Source organism: Orycteropus afer, unplaced genomic scaffold (assembly GCF_000298275.1).
Source record: "Orycteropus afer afer isolate SDZICR_OR568_19922 unplaced genomic scaffold, OryAfe1.0 scaffold00130, whole genome shotgun sequence".
NCBI lineage: Eukaryota > Metazoa > Chordata > Mammalia > Tubulidentata > Orycteropodidae > Orycteropus > Orycteropus afer.
The window spans coordinates 2592890-2609260 of NW_006921717.1; the positions used below are offsets into that span (position 1 = coordinate 2592890).

Here is a 16371-nt window from a genome sequence, read left to right on the forward strand (position 1 = left end):
CTGACATCACCCCCACCCAACTACTGGCTCCCTTCCGGGTCCCAGGCCCAGCACTCACTCAAGCCCTTTGCCTGGGGACCCACCAGCCCAAGTAGCACCAGAACAGCCTTTCCCCCTGCTGGCTACCTCGCTCGAGAAGCCAAACCCCACAACCACTCTTCAGGAAGCACAGGTTGTTTCTGAACAGGACAAGCCAGGAAACACGGTCACGCGTCAGCAGAGGAAAATGAGCGATATGTTTATCGCGTTCTCATGGGGTTATGTCAAGCTGAGGGCCAAGAAGTCCAAGCAACTTGGTGTGGACTCTCCAGTCCTAAGAATGGCTAATAGGACAACGATGAGTTAAATTCCTTTGCGTAGCAAGGAAACCATTCTAATTCCCACATTCAAACCTTGCCTCACCCACTCTGGTCTCTCTGGCTGCCTGCCTCCCCTTAGTTGTCCTATCTTCCTGGATGTCAGAACTGGCTCCTCTGAAACTGAGTGCAATCAAGACAATGACAACCAGGTTTCCAAACTGCAAATTGCCCCAAGTTTTATTGTTGTCCATACAAAAGGGAAAAAAAATTCAGGTTTTCTAACACCACCTACTTGGGGAGATGGGGAAGTGGGACTGTGCCATTCAACATCAGCTAGAACATCAGTGGTCAGTAGGGATCTGGACCTAAAGCAACTGACTGTCCCAACAGAAACCCAGTCTCAACAAAGTCTACGGAGGGACAAAGTCAGGGTCCCGGACTGCTGGCACAGCGTGGCGCAGAGGAAATGGTTAAATGAACCCTTTCCTGGCCTCCCTCACATCTAAAAAGAAAAAGGCGCCGCTGACCTCAGCTGCAGGTTGCTTCCCCATCCAGACAACCTTAAATATCGCGCACAAAAATAAAAGGGAGCCAGGAAAAAATAAAAACATAAAAGAAATCCCCATTCTGGAGAGATGGGAGTCAGGGGAGAGGGGAAACTGCAGATCTAGAGCCAGTGGCAAGATACACTGCTGAGGCGCAGGAGCGAGGCAAGTTACTGCTGAGCACTCAAAGGGGCCGTCTCTGTGCAAGGCCCACAGGCAGGGGGTGAAAAACCGCAGCCCGGAGAGGTACAGGCCCAGTGCTTACAACCTGGCTCTGTGCCCTGTCCCACCTCTCCTCTCCTCTCCTCCCCTCCCCGTGGTGCCCATCCCAGGACGGCCCTACATGCGGCGCTGGTAGCCAGAGTGCATCTGAGCTGCCCGCAGGTAATCATTATAGGAGCCCGAATAGCGTGCGTAATCGGAATGGGCATCGGGCAGGCGACGGTAATCCAGCGAGGACTTTGTCGGCGAGCGGCGGAACGAGAGCTGCGACTCTGATAAACGGCGGTAATCAGAGAGCTCGGCTAAACGCCGGTCGGAACCATACCTAGTCGAGAGAAGAAGACAGTTGGTGAATGAGACAATTGAGGGGAGGACTCCAGGTGGGCATGGGGGGAGATGCCAACGGGGCTCAGGAGGGTGTGATCAGACTGGTCTCCAACAAACACGATTTTGTCAGAAGGCTCACCACCCTATCCAGGCCCAGAAATCAAGCCTGGGTGCAACTCAGTGGGAAACCAAGCCCGCCACGGAAGCCAGTCTTTCTCAACTGGCCAAGGTGGATGGTGGTCTTCAGTCCCAAACCACAAACAAACTACCCCACCCCTGGGCCCTGCACAAAAAGACCTTGGTTGTTTATCAACAAAACGGCGGACGAAAGCAAGGTCCCCAGCTTCCCAGAGTGGACGCACCTCATACATCCTGCCTTCAGCCAGTGAGAGCCAAAGGGAGTGCTCTACACAACCCCCCAAAAGCCAGGACAACCACGTGACAGGCTTAAGAATCCTTGAGACAGTGGGAAATGCTAGGAGTCACATCCTGCAGGTAGCAGCTCCAATGGCACTTGGGCTAACCTAGACAGGTGCCTCTTTACCCAGGCAGCCTAGCTGGCCCCGCCCCAGGCCGAGCAGTATGCTCTACCTGCACCCTGGTGACAAGAACAAGTTCACAGAAACCACCCTCTCAGCCTCTGGACACCCCACGGGAGTAGAGAAGACCGAGGGAGGGGCCGATGGCTCCCATTTCCCTCCCCTGCCAACCTTAGCCCCTTGCCCTAAGCCCCAGCTCGGGGCAGAGGCGGGGGGGCATACAGTACCTTTTCGACATGGCGACAGCCTTTTTGTACGGATCGTCGTAGCTGGCCCGGGGTGGGGAGAGGCGGGTACGCTCATAGGGCGGCGGGGTACTGTTGGCGTTGGCAACTGCCCCCTGGGACATGGACAGGTAGGCTGCAGACGGCTGACCTGCCCCGTCGTAGGCACTGCCCGGCTGGCCACGGTAGGAGGCAGCAGCCTGGGGATGCTGCTGGGCAGCATAGGACGCAGCCAGTGAGGCTGACGACTGAGTGCGGAAAGGAGCTGCCAGCGTGGCAGAAGGCTGGGCCCCGTAGGCAGCTGCGGCCCCGTAGGAGCCAGTGGCCGCAGCAGCCGACTGAGCCCCGTAGGAGCCTGACAGGCCCATTGATGCTTGAGCCCCGTAACTATTCAGCTGGGTCTGGACAACCGGCTGGGCCCCGTAGGAGCCAGCCATTGGGGTGGTGGCTTGTGCAGCATAGGCGGCGGGCTGGCTGGCATAGGCAGCTGCTGTGGCTGGCTGTGCCACGTAGGCGGCAGGCTGGGAAGAGTAGGAAGCAGCCTGTTGTGCAGCATAGGGAGCAGACTGGGCATTGTAAGAGGCTGAAGGCTGGGCATTGTAAGATGCTGCCTGGGCCCCATAAGCTAGTGAGGAAGCTGCAGACTGGGCCCCATAGGAGGCTGCCTGGGCCCCATAGGAACCTAGGGAGGAAGCTGCTCCCTGGGCGTTGTAGGAAGAGGCAGCTGCACGAACCCCATAGGAAGAGGCAGCTTGGGCGCCATAAGAGGATGGCTGGTTACCGTAGGAGGCAAGGGAGGAGCCCTGAGCCCCATAGGAGTTGAGAGAAGACGCTGCAGCTGCCTGACCCCCATAGGAGGAGAGGGCCGAGGCTGAGGCCTGGGCTCCACCATAAGGGCCGAGCGAGGAAGCTGCAGCAGACTGGGAGCTAGGGCTGGCCAGCTGACCCCTATAGGGGGCCCCGAGGGAGACAGAGGGCTGAGCACGGTAAGAGGCTGCCTGGGCTGTCATGGGCTGAGTCCGATAGCCAACACCCAAAGAGGCAGAAGGCTGGGCCCTGTAGGCAGCTCCCAGCGACACTGAGGGCTGGGCCCGGTAAGTGGCTGGCTGGGCCGTCAGAGGAGCCACGTAAGAGGCTCGGGGAGGTGAACGGCGCAGGGGGCTGCGGTCGCGACCAAAGAAGGGTGGCGTGGGCTGACGGGCTTGCCCATCGAAGCCACCAGTGCTGTTGCCAAAAGCCTGCTGGTAGTCGAAGGTGGCAGAGAAGCCGCCACCAGTTCCAGGGAATGCCGTATCCCCAGCCCCTGGTTTCTTGGTCTTGTCCCCAGACTGGATAGCCAGGCCAGGCCCCTTCTTCTGACCCTTGGTTGAGAGTTCCACGTTGATGCGCTTGCCCTTCACTTCTTTGCCGTTGAGCTGCGCGATGGCGGCTTTGGCATCTGCTTCCTTCTCCATGTGAACAAACGCGTAGTCTGATAAAGCAGCAGACAGAGGGTTAGCAATTAGGGGGGCAGGGCATGCTACCCGATGCTCCCAAACTGGACACACAACAGCACCCAGCTGTTGCCAGCTACCTCCAGGCCTCCAACCCTTCTCTCAAGGAGTATGTCATAAACGTGGCTCCCAAACAACAAAGCTTCGGACTGCCCCACGCAGTCACCTTTGCCTGTGGCCTTCTCCTCAGTCTCCCCTTTCCCCTGCCACCTCACCCAACTTCCTGGTGACAGAAGACAGAGCAAAGATGAACTGCAACACAGGATAAAGATCTTCACACCTCCTGTAAGTATAAACCATCAGAAAACACGCAGGAAGGGGTCCTGGACCACTGCGTCATTCCGTGTCCTCTAACCCGAGCTCGTCAACACTACCGCTACTGCTCCTCCCTGAGGCTTACTTAGCTTGCCAACGCTACCAAGGACCGCTCATGGCTTGCATGGCCCATCTCCCAGCCCAGTGTCCAATCAGGACAAGGGCACTAGACTGCGAAAAGCAGTTCACAGAATTCCAACAGCATCAATCCCCTTTTTGCACAGCACTTCACAGTTTCCCCATACTCCTATGAAGTAGACAGGGCAAAGGTTCATAAGCCCCACTTTACAGGTGGGCAAACAGGCTCAGGGAATTTATATATGGTTTGCCCTAAACCATAACGGTAGTGTAAGGGTTACAGCCAGGACCAGAATCCCAGCTCTTCCGTACTACTTATTTATACCAACCTATTCTTGAAAATAAAGGGGAAAGGCCCTCAGTAAATGGATTGACACAGTGGCTGCAACGATGGACTCAGGTATAGAAAGATTTATGAGGGTGGCACAGGACTGGGCAGTGTCCCATTCCGCTGTACACAGTTACTACTGGTTGGAGCTGACTGGACGGCACGTAACAACAACATTCTTGAGAAGTCAATGTATAATGCAGAGCTCTTAAATAGGACTAGAAATTTAAGCTTAAAATGGGTGAAGCTGAACCCCATGTAAGCCAATCTCCTGAAAGGTACAGGAACGGAAACTAAGCCTCCTGATGAAGTTCAGGCCCAAGTCCCCTCCCACTCAGGACATATTCTATCTTCCACCATTTCCTCTTCGAGGGACAGAAGTATTCCTTACCCCCTGGGCCTCTGTTCACAGAGCAGATTGCTTACAGGAAAGATCTGGTTTCGCAGCTACAGGAAAAGAGGTTGGTTACTGCAGCTGGCAGCCTCTGCCAGGCAGGTTCTCCGAGGCCCCAAATCTCTGAGGGTGCTGAGCTCCAAGTCCTACTTATCCACCAAATGCAATGAGAGCACTGTAGGACAGGGGGGCATGGGAAGTTTTGTTTACTCTCCCACACTCACCAACTACAATGGTGCGAGGAAGATACGGAGAACAATGGGAGGTTCGGGCTTGTGGGACACAAACCCACACACGTGACCCCATTCTGGACCTGTGACTACCTGAAGATGGAATCCCAAGCACCAGGATTCCACCTCCCCCGTTAAAGATCAGCTTTAAGAAATGAACCACCACCTGCATGGAAAGGCTGCAGTCTCAGAGAAGGCCTTGTCACAGCCTCCAAACAAGTATCTTATTTTTCAGAAACTTTCATACTAGACATCCTCACTAGCTACCTCCTATAGAAGAGGTCATGTCTCTGAATCGAGAGCTGTCCCTCGCGCTGGAAGAATAAACAGTCAGCAAACAGCAGCGAGAAGGGTGGCATAGAATGTCCTGGGCTAGGAGTTAAAAAAAAAAAAAATTCAGTTCTAAGTCCAAATTTCTGTCACTGACTCACTCCAAGATTTTGAGGCTCGTACAATTTACTTCTCTGACGAACTGACCTCAGCATTAGGAAGTTCAAATGAGAAGACAAGAGTGCCTTGTAAAATATAAAGAGCTATATAGCAAGAAGGAATGCCACAGAACCCCAGGAGTAACAGAGGATTACTTCCCAACGAGGCACTCTGGTGGCTCAGTAGTTAAAGCATCCAGCTGTTAACCAAAAGGTCAAGTGGCTTGAAACTACCAGCCACTCTGCAGGAGAATGATGAAGCAGTCTGCTTCTGTAAAGATTTACAGCCTTGGACACCCTACAGGCCAGTTCTACTCTGTCCACAATACAACTAAGCATCAGAATCAATTCGATGGAAGTAGGATTTACCTCCCTACAGTGCACTGTATTTTGCCTCTAATAAAACAGTAGCCACATGATGTCATCTGTACCTGTGAACTTGGAACTCACCAGAGATAACAGAAAACCAACGTGAATTATCACAACTCTCTGTCCTCACATTCCCGTGGCCAGAGCGTGATTCCTTGTCTACCAACTGTACAAAGCTGAAGTGGTCCTTCAACCAAGGCACAGGACACTAGACCCATCACGAGCTCTCATCTCCAGCTTGGGCAGAGTGAGCTTCAAGCACATATTGGCAGATTGAGACAGCTTTAAAGCAGAGGCTGAGCTCTGACCCTCAGGGAACCAGCAAAACCACCTGGAGGCCAATGGCAGGAAGGCCCCATTCAAAGTAAAGGGGAAACAGGAAGAGTCACAGGAGCCCGTAGGCATCCGGGCAGATTAAGAAAAGGGGAAGAAAAAGCTCAGAATACTAAGGAACTACATTATATTCCTGAGACTAGAATGAAGGAAGAAAAACACCCAACAAAAATATCAATGGGTTTACAAGTGTCTACTCCCTACTTAGCTGAGATTAAGACACCAAGTGATGGAATAGTTTTGAACTTGAGATCTCAGATGTACAATTCAACTGACCACCCAGATGAGCTATGTAACTGCTCCCCAAAAAAATAATCTGATACAATTATAACCAAATTCTACCAGGAAGTTCCTAAGCCTGACTTTGGAGGGAAGTATGTGTAGGTTGTCCATCTGACTCAAGAACATCAGGGCTAAGTACCATCATGGAGAACAGCCGAACTGAGACGCAGACAATCAATTACTAAGGTACTATCAATAATGTCCAGGAACCCCACTCCTCCTAGGACAGTGAAGAAAAACCAAGGACATAGAGAACTCCAGGGACCCACACACCTAGAGAGTAAGTGCAAGAACAGTGACCTCTGAAAGAAACCCAACGTGTTTGAAGGCACCAGCAAGCAATATTTTGCAGAGCTCTCCTAATGGTCCCAAGTCCTCCAGGACCAAAATTAAGAGAATCCAGAAAAATTAGTTTCCTATCCTGAGAAGAGGAAAAAGTTCTAACTTCAAACTGTAAAGCTCTGCGTAGGAGGAAAGAATGGCCACCCATGAAAAGAAGCAAAGGAGATATTCTCCTGCTCGGCCTGTCAGACCTGCCTGGAAATCTGAAATGGTTCCTGCCTGAAGCTCCCAGTGACTCTCATACTTAAATTTTGAATACCCAGTAGGACATGACTGTAGAGAGTAGTTACAATCTATGTTGCTATGGAGATTTTTTGCTCTACAAATCAAATCATATCTAAGCTACTACGGTAACCAAGCAACTGTTATTATTTTTTCCTATGAAATAAAACAGAACTGGTTGTCCTGTGCAGTGCCAAGCTTCTGTGCTTTTCAAAGACCTCACAGCCAATACTCAATCAAATGCCCATTCTCAGCCCAAGAAATGAGTTCCCTATTTTGAGTCATAGCTTCTTTCACTGTATTTCCAACTAAAAAACCTCACTTTCCTCCCCACCCAAGAGACAAAGAGGTGTCACTGGAGGACAGGATGCCCAAACTTTTCCCATCATCAAAGTGTGTCAAGAGCTCTAATATACTCCAGCATGACTACAAGTAACATCTCAATGCCACTTCACCCCAAGGAGGTCAAAGTATTCCAGCACCCAAGCATTTAAAGACAAGATGTACAAAGCCATTCCTCCAGTTCCCACAGGAGTCAGCCAGGAGGCCTAGAAGCTTTATGCAAGTATATACTCTTCACACCATAACTCAGTGTTGGCCCTGAGCAAACTCAGGCAAATGCCCAGCTTTCTCCGGCAGAGAGCAGGCTTCTGGACCACAGGAATTCCAAAGGGACTGCCCCCAGACGCCACATTTTAGTCTTCCAGCCCAGGAGCCACCTTGTCTCAAAACCACAGGGAAAAAAAAAAAAAACTTAGTAGGTCAATTAAACAGAGAACACTAAGAACCCTACATTGTTGTGTGCCATCGAGTCCGACTCAACTCACAGCGACCCCTCCTTGGTTTCCGAGGCAGTATCACACGAAAGTAGATTGCTCAACCTTCCTTCCAAGGAGTGGCTGGTGGGTTTGAACCACCAGCCTTCTGGTTAGCAGTCAAGTGCCTTGGGCACTATATGCTACCAGAGCTCCCAGAATCCTATATAGCAAGATGAATTTGCTCTGTAAACTTTCACCCAAATCACAATTAAAAAAAAAAATCCTAACACCATTCATGTCTTGCTCGGGTGTCTGATCTGAAGCCCTTCCCATTCTTACACAAAAGGAGAAAAAAATTAACAAAAGCAAAAATCCATGCACTCTATATAGCCTGCCTCAGAGCACTCAGCAGGAAAGCCCAATTCCGACAGTCGTGAACTCACATAACCTGAGTTGAGGGAAGCAGAACGCAGTATTAACATAGAACTACAACGAGAGACTACAACGTTTTATGCTTCTCCCCCTTAAAGACAGGACAAGGAATGGCCCAAAAAGAGGGCCTTTCCAGGACAGCAAATGAAGTACCTCGGTGAGAATAACAACCTGCACCAACATTTATTTCCTATACTCAAAAACTTCTCACACAGGTACGAGTACCCACAACTCTAACACCAGGAGCAAGGCAGCAGATACTCCCAAGTTGCGTCCTTGAAGCTGGCAGACAAAGTTAACTCTGGTCTTGTTCCCAGTGGACTAGAGGCTGGTCACATATACAAGGGCTGTCCCACCCCATCTAGCCAACAATTGATATAAAATCAAAAAACCAAACTCACTGCCATCAAGTCCGACCGACTCATAGAGACCCCTCCTTGGGTTTCCGAGGCAGTATCTCTACAGAAGTAGATTGCCCAACCTTCCTTCCCAGGAGTGGCTGGTGGGTTTGAACCACAAGCCCCAGTCTTCTGGTTAGCAGTCAAGTGCCTTAGGCACTCCGCTACCAGAGCTCCCAAAAATTGATAGGACAAAAAAGAAGGAAAAAAAAAAAGCCTTCAGGGGAAAAGAGCTCAGACTATGAAAGAAGGCAACTGGGCCTTGAAAGGGGAGTCAGGCCTAAATTATGGTGATATATTTTTTCCGAGGAAAAGGCAAACTAGGGACCCAACCTGAGGACTCGATTATTCAAGCAATGACTAGTAAGTAAATCACGTTTAGCTAATGTTTAACGAAGACCTCTTGCACGCCCCCCACCCACACACACACAAATTGTGCACCCTTGCAAAGTCACCAAGCTTATAAAAGAATGACTAAAGCGGGGACATTGCCCTGGGGCACGGGCTTGGCAAGTAAAGGCCACGGAGAGAGGTCCTCCCTAAAACAAGACTGTTTCACATGCGAAAGGTCGGGGTTTCCAGCTTATAGACGTAGAATCGAGCCCACAGAGAAAAACCCAAGGTTGAGGGTTTGGACAGCGCGGACCTGCCATTCTAACCCACCCAACGATGGTCAAAGTCCAAGGTGGTTCGAAGGGGCCCCTCCTATCCCCGCGAGTAACTGTTCTGGTAGACCCCGGCCAGACAATCCTAAGAGATCCCAGCCCGAGAAACGTCCAAGGGCCCCGTTACCTTCCGCTGGGGAGCATTCATCGGGAGGGAACACGAGGGCGGCCTTGGGGCGTGAGCCCCCACCTGTTCCCTCTTCCCTTGCTCTGACAGACGTCTGCAGAGAAGTGGGGAAGTGGCGAAATCTTCCCCGCTCCATGATCCGGCTCGTGCCCGTCACTTCCCAATTTCCGCTCGGTGCCCGGCCCGGGAGACGACGGGAAGGCGCGCCCCCGGTCCCCGCGCAAGTCTCGCAGGCGCGTCCCCGGCCCCGCAGCTCGGCTCGCCCACTCAGAGCCGCTTCCTCCCGCGGGGTGAATGGTGCCCGGGCCGCAGGGGAGGGGGACTCGGCCCAACGCGCCCCAACACCTCCGGCCTCGCTCCCGCAGGCCCCCCCACCGCGCAGTGACCGACCCCAGGGAAAGGGGCGTGGCTAACAAGCAGTGCCCGCGCGCGCCCGCCCCGAGCGCGCCTCCGCGTTACCTTTCACCACGTCACACTCGATGACGCGTCCGCGGCGCTCGAAGAGGCTGCGCAGTTCCTGGCTCGTGCACGCAGCCGACACATTGCCCACGAAAATCTTCCAAGTATTAAGCGGCCGTGGGCGCGACATCTCCACCACCAGCGCGCGCCCCGGCCGCAGCTCGTGGCCATGCAAGGCCTCTATGGCGCGCATCGCGCCCGCGGTCTCGCGCATGTGCACGAAGGCGAACTGTTTCATGACGGCGCAGCTCATGACCGTGCCGTAGGGCGCGAAGAGGGCTGCCAGCTCCTCCGGCGTTGTATCGGCCCCGTCGACATTGCCCACGAATATCTTCATTTTACCGCCGCAGCCGCCTTCCTGGAGAGCCGTGACCTCTCCTCCAGCGACAGGCGAGACGTCCGGCCGACCGGCAGTCCTCCACAGGAATGGCTGGCGACCGAGAACCCCGCCGCGCAGGCGCGTTGATCCAGCCAATGGGGACCCGCATCCCGCTCGGCCGATAGCCAATCAGAGAAGCAAAAGGGAGGTGCGCTCAGGCGCAGCCAATCCCAGAGGGGCTAGAGCCCGCTCGTTAGCAGAGGGGGTGGGAGAGAGACGACGGCGCGCGACCAACCGCCACTGCCGGGGGGAGGGGTGTGGGGTTACGGAAACGGAGAGTGCGCGCGGGCAGCGCCGGTGGCTAGAGGCCTAGTCTGCGAGGCGGCCTCTGGCCCGGGTGGGGCCGAGCCCCGAGGAAAAACTTAGTTCAGCTCAAGTCAGTGTCCTCCCATCCTGGCAGCTTTGGTCAAACCCGCTCTCGGAGGTGGTAGTGTCCCCAGGAAGGCCAGGCCTAGCGGGAGGGAACTGGCGAACGCCTGCAGTCGAGAAACGGTTCCCTGGAGTGCCATCCCGGGACTGCTTTGGCCGGCATCTGCCCGGGAGAAACCCCCGTGCTGTGAATTCATTTTCGCTTAAGTCCCAACCGACGCTGGAGACAATGTAAAATCAGACCCTGTTTCTACCCTTTTGGGATTTCCAATCGGGAAATTATGAAGTGATTCTCCCTTTTGTATGTTTGAAATTTTCCACAGTAGAAAGTTTAATAATATTAAAACTCAGATGAAAACAGCGGTCCTTGAGGAAGCCAAAATTGAGCCCTGAAAAAACATGAAACAAGAAAAATCTAAAAACTTACAGGTTTGAGAACATTTCTTTTTGAATGGCAGAAGACATCAAAAATAAAGCTGTGGAACAAACTCCGAGAAATACTCGCCTGCATTTCATACACCAAGTTCGTGTTGAGTGCCTGGTGTGTGAACAGGAACGAGAATACAGCAGTGAATAAAACAGAACAAAAATCCTTGGCTTCTTGGACTTTACATCCTGGTGGGAAGAAACAGACAATAAACAAAATAAATAAAACGTAAAGTAATGCAGAGAGCAAATCAGGCAGGTGGATGTCCGGGGGAAGATCATTCCAGTCAAAAAGTCCACACAGCACATCCCAACAGTTCAAGGACCAGCAAGAGGCAGTATGGCTGGAGCCCAGAACAGAGTAAATAACAAGAAAAGCAAAGGTCATGAATGTCCAAGGAGGCAGATATATAGTGATACCTTGGGGGACACTGAGATGACTTTGGCTTTCACTTTGAAAAAGCCTGGAAGTCCATGGCAGGCATGGAGCAGAGGCTGTCTGACCTATCTGTCGTGGTTTTAGAAGTGTTCTAGCTGCTCTTCAGCCCATAATAGTGCTACTGCAAAAATCCAGGAGGGAGATGATTGTGACATTAATCACAGTGGTCACAGTAGAACTAGGCAGAAGTGGTCAGGTTTGGATGTGGTTTGACGGTAGAGTGAGCACAATGTGCAACTGGATGTGGGTCATGGCTGTAAAGGAAGAGTTAAGAATGACAACCAAGTTTTCAGCCTGAGCGATGAGAAGGATGGAGTTACCATGACTGAGATGGGGAATATTGGAGGAGTTGTAGATTTTCTGTGGAAGATCAGAAATTCAGTTTTGGACACGAGTTTGAGATGCCTCCTTAGTCATCTAAGTTAAAATCCAATAGGCAATTAGATTTGTGTCGAGTTCAAGGGAGAGAATGGGCTGAAGATACTTAGGAACTTGGGAGTCTAAAGAGTTAAGATACAACAGTTGAAGTTGGTGGTTCTAACTCACCCAGTGGCTCCACGGGGGAAAGACCTGGCAATTTGCTCCCATAAAACTTACACCCTAAGAAACCAATGGGGCAGCTCTACTCTCGAAACTCTCGAAAACTGACTAACAATAACAATAAAGTTGATTACAAAGAACTACAAATTGGTAAGAAAAAGGAAAAAAAAAATCACTGCCATAGAGGGAGCTCTGGTAGCATAGTGGCTAAGGCACTTGACTGCTAACCAGAAGGCTGGCGGTTCAAACCCACCAGCCACTCCTCGGAAGGAAGGTTGGGCAATCCTACTTCCGTAGTGATACTGCCTCGGAAACCCAAGGAGGGGTCGCTATGAGTCAGGGCTGACTCAACGGCACATAACAACAACAATAACAACTACCATAGAGTCGGATCCAACTCATAGCCACCCCTCCTTGGGTTTCTGAGATGGTATCACTATGGAAGTAGATTGCCCAACCTTCCTTTCAATGGGTGGCTGGTGGGTTTGAACCGCCAGCCTTCTGGTTACCAGTCAAATGCCTTAGGGGAGATGGGGTTGGAAGTGATTCAACTGTGTCCCCCCAAAACTAGGTCAACTTGGCTAGGCCATGATTCTCAGTTACTTGGGAGTTATGTAATGATACAATTTGGCGGTTATGTAATGATGGAATCATCCCCTATGATGTGGTCTCATGTAATCATCCAATCAGTTGTAAGGAGATTAGGTGGGATGCATCCCCCTTACTCACAGCCTAATCCAATGTAAGGCGAGTTTCCCTGGAGTCCTGGTGCAGTGAATTTTTTCTCATCCTTTTCTTTTTTTTCAAAACTCTGGTAGCATTGTGCCTAAGGCATTTTGACTACTAACCAGAAGGTTCAAACCCACCAGCCACTCCGCGGCTGGTAGATGGGTCACTGTGAGTCTGAATTGACTCGATGGAAGTGAGTTTGGTTTGGTTTAATCACCTTTTGTAAGAGATAAGGAGCTCTGGTAGCATAGTGCCTAAAGGCACTTGACTGCTAACCAGAAGGCTGGCGGTTCAAACCCACCAGCTACTCCTCAGAAGGAAGATGGAGCAATCTACTTCCATAGTGATACTGCCTCGGAAACCCAAGGAGGGGTCACTATGAGTCGGGTCCGACTCGATGGCACATAACAACAACAACATAAGAGATAAAAGGAGAAAGAAAGAAGTAGGGACCTCAGTGGCACCAAGGAAGTAAAGCCAGGAGCAAAGTGTGTCCTTTGGACCCAGGGCCACTATGTTAAGAACCTCCTTGACTCAGGGGAAAGACTAATGCCAAGACGTGGAGATCTCCAAGGAACTCAGATGTTAAAAGGAAACAAGAACCTTCCTCCAGAGCCGATAGAGAGAGACAGAGAGAGAAGGCCTTCCCCTAGAGCTGGGACCCAGAATTCATACCTCTGGCTTCCTAGACTGTCAGAGAATAAATTTGTTAAAGCCATCCACTTATAGCAACACTAGATAACTAAGACAGCTTTTTAATACTTTTCCATATCTTTTAGTTTAACTGTGAGCATGTAATTCTTTTATCATTTTTTAAAGGGACTTGTATGGAAGAAAAGAGGGGCACCACTTGAGTATCTCCCCAAATCCGAATTGCTGGCAGTGTTCTCAGATCAGGAAATCAACAGGGCCTTAAAACACGAGGAATCAGTTGCAATCTGATGTGTTTCAGAGTAGAACTGGACGCCATAGGATTTTCAATGATATTTCAGAAGGAGATCACCAGGCCTTTCTTCTGAGGCACCTCTGGGGGGGATTTCAAATGGCAACCTTTTTGGCTTATGGCCAAGTGCTTAACTGTCTGTCCCACCCAGAGACTCCCCAGTAAGTTCTCAGCCACCCAACAAGCACAGCCATTTTCAGGGTAGCATGGAGGACACTTCTTGCTTGCTCCCACAGTGCTGGTGGGATTTAGAGCCACAGCACTGTGCACTGGAAAGATAAAGTGGGACCCACATGTGGCTTTAAGTTGTCTGATAGTCACATTTTAAAAAGTAAAAGCAGCAACGGAAATTAGCACATTGCTAACCACAGTGTTGGTGGTTCAAACCCACCAGCCACTCCGTGGAAGCAAGACTGAGCAATCTACTTCCATAAAGACTTACCATCTCAGAAATCCAACGGGGATCACTATGAGTTGGAATCGACTTGATGACAGTGGGTTTGGTTGGGTTTGCCTCACTTGTCAACATGGTTAGGTTCCCAATGCCAAGTCATTATGCAAAACAGCATTATGGAAAAATGGAGGATGACCACATCAGATCACAAAAGGGAGGATGACTTCATCATTACGTAACTGCCAAATTACATTATTACATAATTGCCAAATTATATCATGACATAACTGCCAAACCACTAAGAATCATGGCCCAGCCAAGTTGCTACATAACCTTAGATGTCACAGCCAGCGTTACTCTCACCGCACCCCATGGTGTTCCTCACTGCTTGATGCTCATCATTAATGAGCAAAATAGTTCAACAGTAGGTTTTTGTCATAAATGTGAAATGACAGATAACGAGACAGTCCTTACGTGAGGAGGAGGTGTATTTTATCTCTTCATGAAATCAATATAAAAATTATTAATGAGCTACTTGGCATTCTTTTTCTTGTACTGTGTTTGAAATCTCTTGTGTGATGCCCAGCATGTTTCAATCTAGAGGAGCTGCATTTCCCGTGAGTCTGTCTTCCCCGTGTGTGTCTGTATGTATTCTGCCCTTTTCATGAGACACTACTCAAAGGGACTAGATTTACGACCTGCCCTATTCTGGTCTGAGGAGCTCTGGTGGCATAGTGCCTAAGGCATTTGACTGCTCACCAGGAGGCTGGCGGTTCAAACCCACCAGCCACTCCTTGGAAGAAGACTGGGCAATCTACTTCCATAGAGATACTGCCTCAAAAACCCAAGGAGGGGTCGCTAGGAGTTGGATTCAACTCTATGGCAGTGAGCATGGTTTTTCACTCTGGTCTGACCTCCTCACTGTGACAAAAGAAGACCCCTATTCCCAAACAGGGTCATAGTTACAGGTACGAGAATTAGGACTTCGACATAATTTAGGGAGGGGGCACACAATTCAATCTGTGACACATATCTGCGATATTTTTGCCCCCAAACAATCAATTTCGTCCTGTTGGGAGCAACATCATTTCCAATGAGAATGAATGAGCAATTGTGGTTGAAAGCGAAATTTATCTTGGAGCTTCCCTGCAGCCTCATCAAAAATGGAAATACTCAAGTCTATCGCACCCTCGTCATCCAACATTAAAGACAAAAACTTAAAGGGGAGTCCTGAATTGTGCTTAGGTTTTGGAATTGTAAGCAGTGCATTTATTTAACCCAAGTTTACTGTAAATAGCAGTATGGGAGACACAATGGATCAAGCCACTGTTTCAAATACTAGAATCACAGTGGGCTTAGCTCTAGATAGAAAAAAATAACACTCAGAACTCCATGTTAACGTAAGTTGCATCTAAGAGGTTCACACACACACACAACTTCCTGTTGTTGTCAGGTGCAGTCTAGTCGGTTTTGACGGTGACCCTGCCCTGTGTACAACAGAACCAAACACTGTCTGTCACGTGCATCCTCACAATCATTGCCACGCTTGAGCCCGTTGCTGGAGCCACTGTGTCAGTCCATCTCTGAGGGTCTTCCCCTTTTTCGCTGACCCTCTACTTTACCAAGCATGACATCCTTCTCCAGGGAACAGTCTCTCCTGACAGCAGGACCAAAGTATGAGAGACGAAGTCTGGCCATTCTCGCTTCTAAGGACCATTCTGTCTGTACTTCTTCTTCCAAGGCACATTTGTTCATTCTCCTAGCAGTGCATAGTGTATTCAATACCCTTTACCAACACCACAATTCAAAAGGCATCAGCTCTTCTATGGTATTCCTTATTCCTTGTCCAGCTGTCACACGCATGGAGGTGATTGAGAGGACAAGGGCCTGGATCAGGAGCATCTTAGTCTTCACACAATTTCCTAGACTGGACTACTTCCTACACGGACTGTGTTTAATGATTCTCTACAAATATTTTAAACAGTGGTTCTCAACCCTAAGGGACCCAATATATCCCATTTTGGGGACCATCCTCCAGGCCCCCAGAAACTCCCCTCTAATTCTTCTAAAATAAGCACATATACATTATCTATTTCAAAAAGGACCTGAGGTATCTCAGTGACAGAGAAAAAGAGAGAATTACACCCAAAAACCCAGGTGAGGGAGGCGACATAACTGAGTACCCAGCTTTAAATCAAACAGGAAAGAGCTCTGGGTTCCCTGCTTATGTCTAGTAACACAGCCAACAATCTTGTTGTTGTTGTTTTGTGCCGTCGAGTTGGGCCCGACTCATAGTGACCCCTCCTTGGGTTTCTGAGGCAGTATCACTACGGAAGTAGATTG

The 16371-nt window shown here is 50.3% G+C and overlaps 1 protein-coding gene across 1 annotated transcript; it reads right to left on the reverse strand.

Annotated features, from left to right (window-relative positions):
* Positions 1 to 1183: 1183 nt before the first annotated feature.
* RBM14 (RNA binding motif protein 14) lies at positions 1184 to 10146 on the reverse strand. Its single transcript, XM_007944717.2, has 3 exons — positions 9810 to 10146; positions 2160 to 3627; positions 1184 to 1391 (listed from the first exon to the last, which is right to left on the reverse strand). Exons 1-3 carry the CDS (start codon positions 10144 to 10146, stop codon positions 1184 to 1186), a joined length of 2013 nt encoding a protein of 670 aa, XP_007942908.1.
* Positions 10147 to 16371: the final 6225 nt, after the last annotated feature.

Excerpts from the sequence above, each read along its gene's own strand:
- RBM14 (XM_007944717.2), bottom strand. The coding sequence starts at position 10,146 with ATGAAGATATTCGTGGGCAATGTCGACGGGGCCGATACAACGCCGGAG. Across the intron at positions 3,628-9,809 it reads CGAGTGTGACGTGGTGAAAG|ACTACGCGTTTGTTCACATG; the intron begins GTAACGCGGAGG and ends CTGCTTTATCAG. Across the intron at positions 1,392-2,159 it reads GCTGTCGCCATGTCGAAAAG|GTATGGTTCCGACCGGCGTT; the intron begins GTACTGTATGCC and ends TCTCTCGACTAG.